This window comes from Solanum lycopersicum, chromosome 2, assembly GCF_036512215.1.
Source record: "Solanum lycopersicum chromosome 2, SLM_r2.1".
Classification (NCBI taxonomy): Eukaryota; Viridiplantae; Streptophyta; class Magnoliopsida; order Solanales; family Solanaceae; genus Solanum; species Solanum lycopersicum.
This window is the reverse complement of record NC_090801.1, coordinates 46,734,829-46,751,073: the sequence shown is the minus strand read 5'-3', so window position 1 is coordinate 46,751,073 and position 16,245 is coordinate 46,734,829. Positions and strand designations below refer to the sequence as shown.

Here is a 16,245-nt window from a genome sequence, read left to right as displayed (position 1 = left end):
CTCGCATGAATTCCAAGAAACAACCAATCCATGAATTGTGTATCATTCTACAGACCCATGTATTAGTTGTATATCAATGTTTTAAGATTTCACAAGAACAATATTTTGAGTTTTTTTCCCTCACTTTTCACTCTTTGGTCTATCCCAACAGCTCCCAAGAGCTCTCTTAAACCCTACTAAGTCATGGTAAGTGTTTTCCATGATCTTAAAACATAAATCCAAAAATTTCAATAAGATTCAAACATCAATCCTCTTTCTATCTTTAGTGAATATAAAAAATTCAATTCTAGGATTTGAGAATTCCTAGAATTGAATTTTATAGAAAAAACGTCACGAATTATTCCTTGAGAATCAAGATAAGCACACTCTCACAATTTTTAGTGATTTTGACTTCTAGTTATGTAGCCTAAGCAAGAATCTACCATAAAAAAAATGGGATTTTCAAGAAATGAACCCAAGAATTTCAACAAAAGACTCTTCATCTGGTTAAGGTTCTTCTTCCAGATTTTTGTGGAGAATTTAAGTTAAGTAAGACTATCATAGTGAGGAACTAAATTCTTCTCCACGCCCTATATCTACAATTTCAGTTAGTAAGATCAAAGCTAACTTTTTTACCCAAAGTTTGTGATTTTCAAATTGCTCTATCTTCCTATTGAATTGATTCTTGATTTTAGTATTGAAATTATAGTACTTCATATAGCTTATGATCTTCGATTTATGGTTCATGCTGATTTTACCACATGGACCCTTTCTAGCTAAAAGTTATTTGAAAACCTTGTCATGGTAATTTGTATGTATTGTTTTCATGAGTAAAGTAAGTTTCAAAATTTTAAAGAAGTCTTTCAAGAAAAAGTTCAAGAAAGTATATTTTGATTGAAGTGCATTATTTTAGAAAGTTTCAAGAACTTATTTTTCTTCAAGTGATTGTTTTAGAAAAATTCAATATATTTTAACATCATGATGCATATTTTCCGAAAGAAAGAACAGACATATTCTTAAATAAAACATGATAAACTTTATAAAAAAGCATAGTCAAGTTTTATTAAAGTTTAGTTCTAAAAAAGTATTAATAAGCATAAACTTAAAGTATCAATTTTTCAGTTTTTTTCTCTCTTAAAATGAAATCTCTTTCTTAAATGGGATATAATACAATTATTGAATAATATTACGTTATTTTGATAGTAGTATTTAACACCGAGTTGGGTAAGAGTTCATATAATTCAAACCCCACAATTGCACCACCAATATAGAATAAGGTCGTGTCTTTGATTCAGGTAATTCCTCAGAAAGTTCATAGTTAGGGCTTAGAGATTAGATCTATTAGTTTAGTTCGTTCTTTATCTTGACAAGGTATAGGATGACTCTGTCTACAGGAAAAAGACGGTGTACCATCATGATGCTCAAAGTGATGGCTGTCGATTAGAGAGATTTTCCAAGGAAAGTAAAGTCAATATTATATTAAGTATTCCATGTTATTGCATACATTCAGTTTTAAAGTCTTGTTGTTAACGTACACATGCATGTTTTACTATTCGGTTGTACTTATTTTAATCTATCTTTACAGTTCTTTATTTAGCTAAGTATGTTCAGTTTCAATCAATTGTTTTATTCGACTATTTTACATGACGTACATTTTATGTACAGATGTTATTCGATGTTGAATCGTTTTATGACGTGGATTCAATTACTTTGTTAATGTGACAAATGGATCCTTGTCCATGATCTTGCATATTCGAGTATACTACTTCTACATGAAACAACCCTTACAATCTCATTATTGGCTATAGATTGGTTTATGGAGCAAGCCTTACATAATATTTCTCAAGAAGAACATTATTACTAAAAAATTAGAGAAAAATGATGACCAAAAGCGACGGATTATGTCGCCTGTTTGGTCAAAATCCACGGAAAAATGATGCAGTCAAGTTTGTTGCTTTTTGGCTTGACGTTTTTTAAAGAGCGCCGGACAACATCAGAAGACTGTTTCGCTTTCTGTTATTTTAATAAAAAATATTTTCTTGAATAATGTGACGCTGTCTCTCGATTTTTTTATAGTTTTCCCCCCAAAAAGCAACGTAGTTAACATGCAACCTTCACGTTATTAGCACGACGCTCTAACCAAGTGAGGTTATGGGCCTCAATATTGATTTTTAGCTAATATTAAGGCAAAATTATGCGGATAAATAAAACCAATATAAAAATCTTTGTCAAATGTGAGTGCTGCAAAAGAAGAAGAATGCTCTGTTTCTGGACTAAACTAACAGAGGAGTAGCAAAGAAAGAAGAAGAAGAAAATAGATTACATATTGTAGAAAGAAAATTAAGAAGAAACCGTGTAAACAAGAAACGCTCAACAATTCACACGTTGTAACTATTAGGACTATCGTGGAATATTTTTGTTTATCACATTTTCAGTCCTGGATATGAAAAAAAAAATTATTGAGAGTGTCACTCTTAAGTAGGCGAAAAATCTTATTTAGGGAAGAAAAAAAGAAAGAAAAATGAAACTAAACATAAGGTATATTATTCTTGGTGCTAATGATATGCTAAAACAATTGTTTTCCTAATAACTTTTTCTTTTCAGAAATATAATATTTCATGTATATGTATGTATCTGACGGAATAAATAGATGTATTTTAAATATATAAGGCTAATTAAAGTGTAATTTAATATCTACATATTTGACACTCTCCTCTCTTTCACATTCTTTTCTTTATATATCTGTATTTTTTAAAAAAAAATTCAAATTTCAAAAAATTTATATATATTTGTGTATTTGATATCAATTCCATGTATATATCTATCCAAATTTAAATTCATCCGATATTTCTAATATCAATTTTATCAATATATTTTATATTAATTATGTAATGCATTTTTACATAGATATATGTATACAGTATTAAAATCTTAACCAAAACTTTCATCAACATATCTCTACTCAATTATATATAAGTCTAATATTAAAATATGTGTTGATACACATTATAAACCAAGTAAAAAGATATAAGATTTTTTCCTCTTCAACTAAAATCAACTTTTATCATCATTAAATTGCCTCAAAATTGACGTATAATCTTCAAAAATAACATTCTCAATCGTTTGTAACAACACATAAGACCAAACAAATAGTTAACAATTTTTCAAACCCCATTTTTGACTTCCAAATTTATTTTATCAACTTAATAATTTTGATTAAGCAATATACTTTATTTATTCAAACATTAATATATATTAATTTTAAATTTTAAATTTACTAACTTGAATAACTAAAATTCTAAATTAATTCATAATAAATTTAAAATTTTAATTTCACCTTTTTAAAAATTCTAAATTAGATCTTTTTGATAGATTACTCTTCTTTCAATTTCTTCCTATTTTTACGTTGATTGCATAATAATCTCTAAGCTTAATTTGAATTCATTGATCACTATCTATAGACTCTCGACTGTTTTTATTATACTATTTCTAAGGGATAATGCACAAGTACTCTCTCAAAATATGCCTGAAATCTCAGAGACACACTTATATTATACTAAGGTCCTATTATTTATTTTATTAATAATTTTCTACCCCTTTTCGGCCGACATGGCACTATCTTATGGGCCCAACGCTGGTTGATTTCTTTTAAAGCTAGTGCCACGTAGGCCGAGAAGGGGTAGAAAATTACTTATAAAATAAGTTCAGGGGGTAATAAGACCTTTGTATAGTATAAGTGTGTCTCTAGAATTTCGAGTATAGATTGAAGGGGTGTTTATGCATTTTCCCTTTTTTTAAAGTTATATTAAAATGATTACTTTTAATATAAGTTTTAAATTAAATTTGTACGATTTTTTAGAAGATCTCACCCTATTAAAAATATCTAACACCTTATAAGTGACTTTTTTAATCACTAACAATATAAAACTTTATTTGGACATCAAAAAAACATTATTTTTCACTTTGCACGAGTCAAACATTTAACTTATCAATTTATGATGAATATACTATAACGAAAATAATTTTTAGCGATAATAAATATTAATATTAAAAAATGTTAAAGTTTTTATCGGTACTAATTAAGTGTCATTAGAATTTTCTTTACTAAAGGTTTAGAAACATATACAAAAAAATACTAATTATCACTAAAAATACATATTTAACGATAATTAAAAATTAATTATCGCTATTAATCATTTTTAATGCAATGATATATTATACAACTATGGTTACATTATTTAATTATTAATGGGAATATGAATAGAGAAATAGGCAATAGCATACTCCATCCATAATGATGATGTATAAAGCGTAACCTCCATATACTACAAATTAAAGTAATGAAGCCATCAACCAATCATAATTATTTTTTATGTCATAATCGCTTTTGGATATACACACGGTAAATTTATATTTTTTCATTTTAATAGCTTATAAATCACATAGAAGTTTTTTTTTTTATATTAGACAAGTTTGATAGGCGAGCTCAATCTAGCAGACAAATTTTTTACTTTCTCTAACAAAAAATTTCAAACATAAAACCTCTAACATGAAAATCTCAAACTAAAATCACTAGATCATCTCGAAAGATCTCAATCAATCAATAATTTAGCCGTTACTTTTTGGATAGGATAGACTTATGTCAATTTTTGACCCCTTTAATTTGTTCAACGTCACAATACAAATCTTGAGTATAATTTTTTTTTCCTTTAATTGTGCCCAATAGAAAAAATAATAGTTCCACTATAAACTTGTAGTTAGTTGTCAAGAATATTTTCCTAACGATATTGAGCTAAAATAATATGTTTTTATTGAATATCTTAACGTTACGCTATATTTTTTCCAATTGCTACCAAATAGTATTTTTCTCCTATCTCTGTCAACTTTATTGTAATTTAATTTGCTCAGCCTTTTATTTCAAACAGTTTAACAAGGTCTTAGACGTAACTCACATCCCAAAAGCTAGCTCAAATGGAAGAGCATTTCAAACCTTATAAAGAGTTCACACATCTCATTCATCATCGATGTAGGACTTTTTGTCCTAGATACCATGTAAAATTAGGTCTTAGGTCGGAGGATTGCCCAAACCTTATAAAGAGTTCACCCATCTCATTATTCACCGATGTGAGACTTTTTATCATTCTTTAACACAACATATATTAATTATTAATTAAACTTATGTAAATATTAGTAGTTACATAAGGCTTAATTATATAAAATTAAATTATTGTTATGTTGGTTATATTATTTCATATTATCGACATATCAAATAGTAGAATGCATAAACTCATAATATGTACCTATGTTATTATTTAATATGCGATTATAAAATATCGAATCGAAATTGATAATTCGAATAAAAAAAAGTTATTGGTTTATCAGTTTTAAGTTATTGTTAGTGGTTTTAATAATGTTTATAATTTTTTTTTGTTATCGGGTTATTGATTCTTAACGGTTTAAAATTTTTCTTAACGGGTTAATCGATAATTAATCCCATAGTAAATTTAAATAATGGAAAATTGACGGAAATCCCACCTTTAAGTTCTCTTATTACCATTATCCCCTATTAGTTTTACAAATCCCCAAAATCTCTTATTTTCATGCATCGGATTAATGTATTAGCGCATCAAAATAATGTATCTCGCGCATCAGATTAGTATATCTCGCACATCAGATTAATGTATCATGTATAAAATGTAATGTATCTTACTTAACGATTAATGTATCAGATAAGTGTATCATGTATAAAATGTAATGTATCTTACTTAACGATTAATGTATGTCGCGCATCAGATTAATGTATCAGCACTTATATTTTTGTATCAGTTTGAGAGATTTATGTAATTATAAACTTATAAGGGACAAATGGTAATTTTGCCTTAAAAGTATGTGATTTGTGTCCTTTGCTTTTTTATTATGTTTATACCATTTTGTATATAAAGTTCTTGACTTAGAGTTTGATTTCCTACTTTTATTTTTGGTTGAACAAAATGTAACTTGTGAACTCATGTGCATAGTTTATTTGGTTTGTCACCTTGTTTCTAAGTGATTTTCAATGATTTTTTTTGTCAAATCTTAAAGATTAAAACGTAACTGAACCAAACCGATAAACCAATAACAGAAAAGCCAATATCTTAATGATTCTATAACGATTTAACATCTCTACAAACCAATAACCAATAAATCAAATCGATAAACTTTAAAACCGAACCGGGCGATACACAACCCTAAAAACCATTAACATTATAGATTAATTTAAATCAAGTCTAATTCTATATATGTACCTTTTGTACTAATTATCATTAATGAATGTATCTATTATCACTTCAATTTATTGCTTAAACATGATAAATTAATGTGATTTTATGCATACACTCCATGCACAACATGTCTTTTCTTTTTCTCTTTAGTCATTTTTAGATAATACTATATTATCACTTCAATTTATTGCTTAAACATGATAAATTAATGTGATTTTATGCACACACTCCATGCACAACATGTCTTTTCTTTTTCTCTTTAGTCATTTTTAGATAATACTATTAGTATTTAGTATTTGAATAAGTGTGTTGCATGTGCGTTTCACGAGAATTTTCATAAATTTGTTAGAATAATTAAAATTTATGAAAATATACATGTAACGAATAATAAAATGCAATAATTACTAACATATCGTTGAATATGGAAAATAGTATCAACTAAGGAACATATCTTAATGTTTAAAATCAAGTTCTTTTAAGCAACTAACGGTAAGTTTTGAATTTTGGTTAGTAATTAACAAACTTTCAATAAAGTTACAAATAACTAATCAATCAGAAATTTATAAAAAATTAAATTTAAAAAGTTTAATAGATTAAAATACAAAATAAAATAAAATAATACAATGTACTGATCTTTCTTAAAACTTTAATCATACAATATATATAGATGTAAGCAAAAATACATAAATAGTACATAATTTTCGAACTTCTCGTTGACTGCTTCTATCACAACCAATAAAAATTCAAGATCCTTCTTTGTTGAGTCCAACTAAAGTATGAATCAATAAAAAAAAAATATAAATGTTTCACCACTTTAACTATAGAATGAAAAGAATACCTAAGAATCTGTGAAAAAAACAAGATAATTTATATTAATGAAGCAAAGAAATAAGGGGGTTTAGGGTATTAAGATTTAGGATTGTAGTTATTTCTAAATGTTAATGCAATCAGGAAATAAGGGTTTCAATTATTGAAATTTAGAGCTTGTTTATATTCCAACATGTAAAATTAATAAAAAATTTGTTATTCATTTAATGCATTAAGATGAATGTATGTTACTTCATGAGAACGTTGATGACTTTCTAATTCACCATCCTTTACTATGATGTGAACGTTATGAAAATGAAAAAGTGTGAATTATGGAATTAATCTTTTGAATAAAGGAATTAGAAATAAGAAATACTTTAAAGTAGATTATTAAAATTCTCTCTCTCTCTCTCTCTATCTATCTATCTATCTATCTATCTATCAATATATATATATATATATATATATATATATATATATATATATATAGTAAATTGAAGGAGAAAAATAAAAATAAATACACTTTTGAATTAAAAAAACGTAAATAATAAATTTTTGTAAAAGAATAAGAATGTCAACAATTTTTTATGAATATTTTCATCTTTTAATTTTCGACTTAACACCTTTTCACTTCAATAATAATAATAATAACAACAACAACTATTTAATATTTAATTGATTAACTATTTTATATATTTTTACTAAGTATATTTCAATTTTCAACTTTTTTGTTTCCGCTTTTAGTAATATATGATAGATGTTAATAAAGAAAAAATAAACTTAGTGAATATAACTTAGTGAATATTCTAATATTACCTCTCAAATGGATATATCCATATTGTTTGAACTAGACCTCCGAAGCGGGACTCTTGTACAAGGTGAATTGGAAAATGCTCTATCACATCAAAGAAACCATATGAAAAGATCTTCTCTAACTTAGTAGTAATAACATGAATATTTTCTTTCATCTTGTCTTAACTATTCTCCAACAACTTGCCAGAAACAAATCTTTAGAGAAAAGACTTATCACTGTGATTGATTTTCACATCCTTTCAGATAGATGACTAAAAGTGATAGAAATTAAAGTTTTTAACTTTATATAAGCAAATTTGAACCATTTTCTTAATATTTGTTTCTTGATTTAAAATCTAACAAAGATATATCTGATTAGAAAATAAGTAAAATGTTCCATGGTCTCACAAGCAAAGAAAACACGAGATACGAAAAATAGAAAAAACAGATTATTTCAAGAAACAATCAATTGCAAATACTTATCCGCCACACTAATTAATCATGTGTCAAGTACTTAACCTTGATAAGGAGTCAATATTAGCTCCTCGAACACTAACAAGACTACTTAATTGTAGAGCTGTCCATATGGGTTGACCCACCCCATCTGGGCTAATCCATATAGACTTTGAAATTTACGGGTCAAGTTGGGTTAGCCCATATTTGGTGTGGGTGAGAAAATAATTGGCTCAACCCACAAGTACGTGGGATGGCCGGATCGGCCCTCTTTTCTTTGAAATATTTCTTTTATAATTTTTTAAATCAAATTATAGTTTAAGAATATTATCATAAATATCGATAAGACAATATTACATGGTGTTAGTGTTAGAGCTTGTTAACTAAATCCACAAATAATATTATATTTATAATATTTATTATGTTTGATTTCAAATAAAAGTATAAATAACTAAATAGAAATATTAACCTAACTGTTTTTCAATGATCATAATAAAACACAAAAATTATGACAATATTCCATAGGTTACTACCTATTTATTGAATTCCTAGAAATTTTAGGTAGTTTTTGTTTTATGTAGTACATATGTTATTATAAACATAATTTCCATTTAAATTGTAATATTTCGAACTTTAAACAGATTTTGTTTAAACTCTTATTATTTTTTATACTCTATTTGATTTTTAATTTTAATTAGTATTTATTTGGTCCATGAGCTGACCCTATCTATATTTTTCAAGCCCCACAAATTCACAAACTTATTCAGGCTGGGCTAAAAAACTCTTTATCTTAAATGAACTCCGAAAATCGTAGTTCACCCTTAATAAATAACGAGTTAGGTCAGACCGACCCAATGGACCTAGCCCATATTGACGGCTTTACTTAATTGATTATCTCTAATCCAATTAAAAGCATTAAGAACACATGGATATAGCTATACAAGTAGTTCTTCATTTCTAGCTCAAATGGCCAAATTATTCTTATTTTGAGAAACACTTTTATTAAAATCAGTTTTTAGAAAAATAATAATTTATGTTTAGCTAATTATTTGAAAAGTATTTTTAAGCACTTTGATAAGAGATTGTGTCCAACCTCCTCATGTGCTTAGCCCCTGGAAATAAAGAAAATAGTGTGAGGTTATTATATGATTGAATAGAGGGTACATACAGAGTTCAACGAAAATTTTGTTAAATATGAGATTGATAGTTAATAATGACTCCATATTAAAAGTGGTTGATAAGAAGGTAGTTTTGGTGATACATACATCTAGAGTTTGAATTTAATTTCTCTTCTTCTTTCTTCTTTTGATTTTTCAATTTTTTTCATTCAAGTAGTAAATCCTGTTCTATGTTTTATATAAAAATTTTGTTATCAATAAGAAATTGAAAGCTATTAACTAGTTGAGGTTTTATTCATAACTTATGTCCTCTTACAAAGTACAAAGTTTCATAATTTCAAATATTAATACAAAGTTACAATATAGTATGAAAAAAAATTAGTTTAACCCATTAAACATGACTAACCCCTTAAGAGTCAAGGGTTGGGCTAACTAGTATTTTCTCTTAAAACCCTAACCCCTAAATCAGACCCAAAGGTAAACCAATCTGACTTAGAATCGAAACAGTTAAGACTGACCTTTAAGAGGCAAGATATGTGCTAGCTAGTATTTTTGAAGGCCTTACGTAATTAAGCATATTTCTATATTTTATATGTAATATTTTCTTGTTAATTTACATTACATAACTTTATTGACAAACCAACAAGTTTCCACCTAAAAAATTATTAATGAATTCGATGACCATTTATCACATACTTATATTATGAGTTGCATCTCAAGAAAATATTGTTGAATCATTAACAAGCTTGACATGTAAAGAGAGAATCAACGAATTACCTCTTCCTTTTATTTTCTTTTCCTTTTAAGTATAAATCAAAATTAACACACACAATTACTAATTTGCCTTGATTTCAAATTCACTAAATCTAATTACTTCATATATGATAAAATCATAGATGTGTACAAGCCCCTTACTTGGAGATACATTAAGTGTGAAAGTTTGACTTTACATATGGGGTTGTTTGGGGGAAAACTTTAAATGGAGGACTAGAATAGATAAAGAGGAAAATACATATGGGATTGTTTGGCAAGCAAAATGAAATGACAATATTGTCAATTACATACATATATACAGTACCTCATTAACTCTAGGTTTTATCAATTTGAAAATTTGTCTTGGATCCATCGCCTCTCATCTTAAGGGTAAAAGTGGTAAAAATGTTCCTCATTACCTCATTGAACATATCCATATTGTCTCTTAAAATATAACGGACAATTAGAGAATTGGAGGCCCAAATTTGTCCTTATGTTCTTCTAAACTAAATTTTATTTGACTAAAAAAATTGTCTTTATTACTTCAATTGTTGTCTTGCCAACTAAGTACACTTCAAGGGAACAATACATTTGTAATAAAATCCTACTACTAGTTTTATATGTTTTCTTCAGAAAATTGATACACTCTAGAGAGGAGAAAATTGGAAGAAAAAATATGAGTAGCTCTGCTTCATCACCTTTTGAAACAAATGAGCAGGTACATACATATATAAATGTGTAGTATTAGTAATTTTTAATTACTATTTCTTTGGTTGAATTCATTCAAAATTGATTGTTTATTTCTGTGTTTTTTGTGTGAGATCTAATTCTTACCATTTTGTTTATTCATTTGTATCTCAAAAAGGAAATAGAAAATTATTTTTTCCTTTGATTGTTGATAAAATTTCATGAGGCTGACTATATGTTTGATAACCTCTTAACTGATTTTGTATAAAAGAGGGCGAATTTTCAAGAAATTGAATTTAGATCTACTATATGTAGTTGTGCTATGATTTTATTCTTATAAAACTAATAGATGATAATATATTGGAAAATCTTCCAGACTAATTTTATGAGAGAATAACATTTTACTATTATTTAAGATTTATTTCAATAACAAAATTTCTAATCAGTCAAGAATTTCTACTAATTAGAGGGTATAATTGAGTGATGTAACAGTTAAATATTTCAATAAGCCTATTATAAATATACTTGGTAGGAGATCCATTGTGGTCAAGGGTACTCCTCTATCTTAAGTGTATTTTGAGTTTGAAAGAACTTACTTCTAATGAAGAAACTTAAATTATTAGTTCCTTATATTTTGATTGATAAATTTACTAGCCCTATTTGTAAATTACCCCTATTCTTATTAGGGAGGTGAGGCAATAAAAGACTTGATGAACCGTCCAAATTCCTGATATCAAATAAAAGCTTACTCAAGTCTCATAGTCATTCATTTATTTAGTACTTCCATATGAATGACTAAATAAAAAGAATCAAGCTCACACGTAGTAAAAATTTTGTTTGAGTCTTATACTCATTAATTTATTCAGCCAATGTCACCTCTTTCAAGTTTTGTGAGGTGAGTGACCCTAGCTCTATACAACTTCCCTTCCTTCTATAATTGGTGTGCATCATTAAGGGTGTGATCATACAGATGAAATTTCATAATTCTTAACCAATATCTCATATGAACCTTGTAATGGAAAAAGATTGTTAAGGAAATTTTCCCCTCTATGGAATCTATGTGTCCCAAATCTAAATTAGTGTGTTTTTAATGTACCTAATGTCTCTCTAAAAAAACGGTCTGTCACAAAAGCTATAGGTGATGTGGTTTCTCTCTGTGATGGAAAGATAACAGATGGGGTTTAAACAAATTCCATGAGTAATATGATCACTCGATGTGCAAGATAAGATGAAATATCTCATGCTTAAGTTTGAGATTATTTTGAAAGTAGTTTATTCCAAATTCCATATTGGATAAATTAGTTTTAGAATTATAATCAAAATTATATTCTCGAGATAATTTAGTCTGCATATCAAAGGATCTTTTTAAGTCACACATACAAGTTCATGTTTTTTGTTCTTTAATAATCATTGACATGGATAATGTCATCAACTCAGAATTTTATGAAATTGTTTCTCTTTTCTGTTACACTATAAGTTTATCATCAATCAATAGTATCCTACGAAAATCTTAATATACATTTTTTTTATTATAGATAAAATGTAGGTAGATGTTCTTAGAACTTCAACTAGAAAGAAGTGAAGTCTTTGTTTCTCCTAAAACTTAAACTCTAAACTAGATAAGTCCCATCAATTGATTGGATTTGGTTCATTCCTAAACAAACCTTAGTAGATTTTTAGTCTTTAAAGTTCATTATCTTCATTAAATAAAGTTCAAGAGATAATTCGCTTAATAAATATTTTTTATGTTCTTCATAATTCTTTTTGATAAATGTATATTTGATGATGATATCGTTCAAGTAAAGTACTGTTCAAATAATGAGAAAGACTGTTTTAGCTTGATAGGTATTTTTTATTTTCTTGTACTATGTATTTTTTATGATAATATTACTTTACTATATTTTAAAAAGTGAGAAAAACGTTTTGCAATCCAAGCAGATCACTTGAAAATATCATAATCTGTTATTGTAATGATTTTCGCAGGGGGAATTGAAACCTGGAAGGAGTATGCCAACATGGCTAGGACCACTTTTGAATAAGACTTTCTTTGGGGAATGTTTGGTGCATGATGGACTTCAAAAGAATGAAAGGAGCAAGTACTGTATCACATGTGATTCCGATTTATGCAGGTATTGCATCTCTACAAACAAACACAATGATCATGACCAGCTAAAGATTTATCGACATGTTTACAAAGACGTTGTTCCTCTCGAGCAGATGAAGAAGTATATTGACTGCAAACTAATTCAGGTAAATTTAAATTGATATAGACAGTTACAACTAGAAATGAAAGAAGATTACATATATTGGTTATGAATTGATGCTCCGGACATTAATTTATTTAAACATTTGAATGATAATTAAATATAAGTTAATGAGATGTTAATCAGTTGTTATTATTTTGGATGTTGTTGTAAAAGTTTTGTTTATTAATATAAAAGTTGAGATTTTTAATTCAACATTGTAAATATTTATGATAAAAGCAAATAGTTTTTTATACATGCATAACATTTGTACTTTTTATTATAATCATCTATTTTAAGTTTTAATAAATTCGTAAAATAGTTACTAATTTTTTGGGAGCCTTTTGTCTAAAAGCAAGTGTTTTACTAGCTCTTTTCTTGAGCCATCTCTATTTGGATCCACTAATTAAGTCATATTGTTTTTGAAATTGAGCTTGAACAAAATGACTAAAGTTTAATCTTTTTCTCTTAGAACTTAAGATCCATATGGTTGATTTTCTTGAGTTTGCCTTAAGTTCATGTACTTATAGATGAAGTTCAACTATTTTTTGTTGAACTTAAGTCATATATAAATTCAGACATTTTTATTTCACACATGTATATATAGTCTTACAACAAAGATTTATTGTTTTCTTTTTTACATAATTAACATCTATATGTTACTGATGAGATATATATAATTTTCTATGTGCAGACATACAAATGCAACAAGAAATGGATAATTGCTTTGAATCCTCTGCCACATTCTGGGTCTAGCTCTTTAATTGCTGGAGATCCTACTTGTCTCACTTGCAAAAGGAGATTGCATGACCCTGAACGGTTTCAATTCTGTAGCATTGCTTGCCAGGTACATTTCTCTCCCTCCGTTTCAAATTTAGTGGTTGTTTGGCGATGATCTTTATTTTATTATTTAATATTTTTTAAAAATTGAATTCTGGAAACTATGCTTGATTAAAAAACAGTCTCTTTACTTTTACGAGGTAGTGTGTAAGGTTGAGTACATTCTACTCTCTCTAGGCTTTAGTTGTTAAATTTCACTAGATATGTTATTGTTGTTGTTGTATAATCCTAAATAGAATGTGGAAATTGAAAAAACGTACTCCCTCTCTCATAATTTATGTGATATCGTTTGAATTGACATGAATTTTAAGAAAGAAAGAAAGAAAGACTTAAAATGTTTGGTCCAAAATCTCTCATTAAAGCTAAAGTGAGTATTTTAAAGCCAAATTATAAGTAAAGATATAACTGTACTAAATGTTATGAATCAATCTCAGTCCAACATGGAACATGACATCAGAGAATCAGGTATAGGTAAACAAGAAGTAATAAGATCAAAAGACCTTCACAAAGGTTGAATTGAGAACCATACAAAAATAGCAACTAGTAAAAAGGAAGAGAAGTTGGAAAGATAGATTAGACTTATTGTTGTATGAAACTGTAGTTCTACCCAAATCTCTAGAGTGTGTTTGGTATGAATGAAAATATTTTTTGGAAAATATTTTCCAATTTCTCATGTTTGGTTGAGACAAAAGTATTGGAAAATGTTTTCCAAATCAACTCATTTTTCTTAAAATTAAGGAAAATGACTTCCCTTTAAAAACTAAGGAAAAGATTTTCCAAAACTCTTCTCCAACTTCAAATTACATATTTTTTGGCAAAAAAAAATCAATTTTAAAAATATTTTCAATTTCAAAATAAATATTTTTCACCCAATCCCTGACACCCCATTCCACTCACCCACCACTGACCAGCCCCGCACCCCCACCCACCCCCAACCCTCCAAAAAATTTGAGGTCGTTTTTTAAAATATTTTTATTTTAAAACTCCTCCCTCCCTCCCTCCCCCCGCCAGCCCCCTACCAGCACCCCCCTCCAAAAAAAAATTTATTTTTAAAAAATATTTTCAACTTCAAAAATTTATTTTTTCACCTAACCCTGCCCACCCGCGGCAGCGCACTACCCCACCCACCCGCCACACCCCCCCAAAAAAATTGTTTCTAAAAAGTATTTTCAATTTCATAAATTATTTTCTACTCTAGTAAAAATAAAAGATTTTTCTCAAAAAAATATTTTCATTCATAAATCAAACACTAAAAATTATTTTTAGAACATATTTTCTACTCACCAACCAAACATGAGAAAATGAATCCAAAATCTACTTGTTTTTCAGGAAAACATTTCCGAGGAAAACATTTTCCTTCATACCGAACACACCCCTAGTCTTACTTTTGATATTTCTATATGTTTGTTTGGGTTCTTTTATTACTGTTTTAGTTGTAACATCAACTTTTGAAATTGTAATTGAACTTTAGTTTTATTAATATAGTTGAGAAGTGGTTATTGTTATATTGTATTTGAGTTCTTAAATACAATATTGAGGGAGATAAAATATTATTATACATTTACATTGCCAATCCACAAATATGTTTGTGAATAATATATATTATGATGGAATTTGTAGGTGGAAGCAAAATGGGGAAAGATTGCTGAGACGAAGCGGAAGCGCAAGAGGAAGGGAAATCCTTGCAGAGCTCCTTTAAAATAACATGCTTTGCTTTAATTTGATCATTTTAAAATACTTTGCTTGGATAATTTTAAATTGTGTGATTTTATGTTGCAACTAAAAAAACGTATGTAGTTTCAACTATTTTAGTTTTAATTTAGACTTTAAAACCTAGTTCTTGCATGCATTGTAATTTTGGTTAAAAGTATGTGTGGACGCATGATGTCTCTTTTAAAGAGCCTCTTATTTTTAATTATAAGGTAGTTTTCTTTCTCGAGCTCAAAAAAAAAATTAAGTCTCCATCGAAGTTTTTAGTCTAATATCTTCATAGTGTTAGACTAGTTCATCTTCACGCTCTACATCTCAATTTAGTCAGTAGCAAGTTGAATCTAAGCTTGTGCTCAAATATGATATCTAACTTTTAGAAAAAACTTATTTATATTATCCATTAAAATTTTGACTCAACTATGTCAATGTCATTTGAGAAAAGACCCATCGATTCCATTATTTTTTAACTCTGATTCTTGCAAAACTATTTTTTAACCTCAAAAGTACCCCAAACTATTCAGTTCTAAAGAAATAAAGGCGTCATACGGAAGCTTACAATTGCAAATCGTGTTTGTGATAAATTAGATGACAAAAATTTATACT

At 27.8% G+C, this 16,245-nt stretch overlaps 1 protein-coding gene across 1 annotated transcript; it reads left to right on the top strand.

The window, feature by feature from the left end:
• The first annotated feature begins 12,838 nt into the window (after window positions 1-12,838).
• LOC138342297 (protein RGF1 INDUCIBLE TRANSCRIPTION FACTOR 1-like) lies at window positions 12,839-15,671 on the top strand. The gene is made up of 3 exons (XM_069294636.1): window positions 12,839-13,099; window positions 13,787-13,939; window positions 15,553-15,671. Exons 1-3 carry the CDS (start codon window positions 12,857-12,859, stop codon window positions 15,634-15,636), a joined length of 480 nt encoding a protein of 159 aa, XP_069150737.1. The 5' UTR covers window positions 12,839-12,856; the 3' UTR covers window positions 15,637-15,671.
• Window positions 15,672-16,245: the final 574 nt, after the last annotated feature.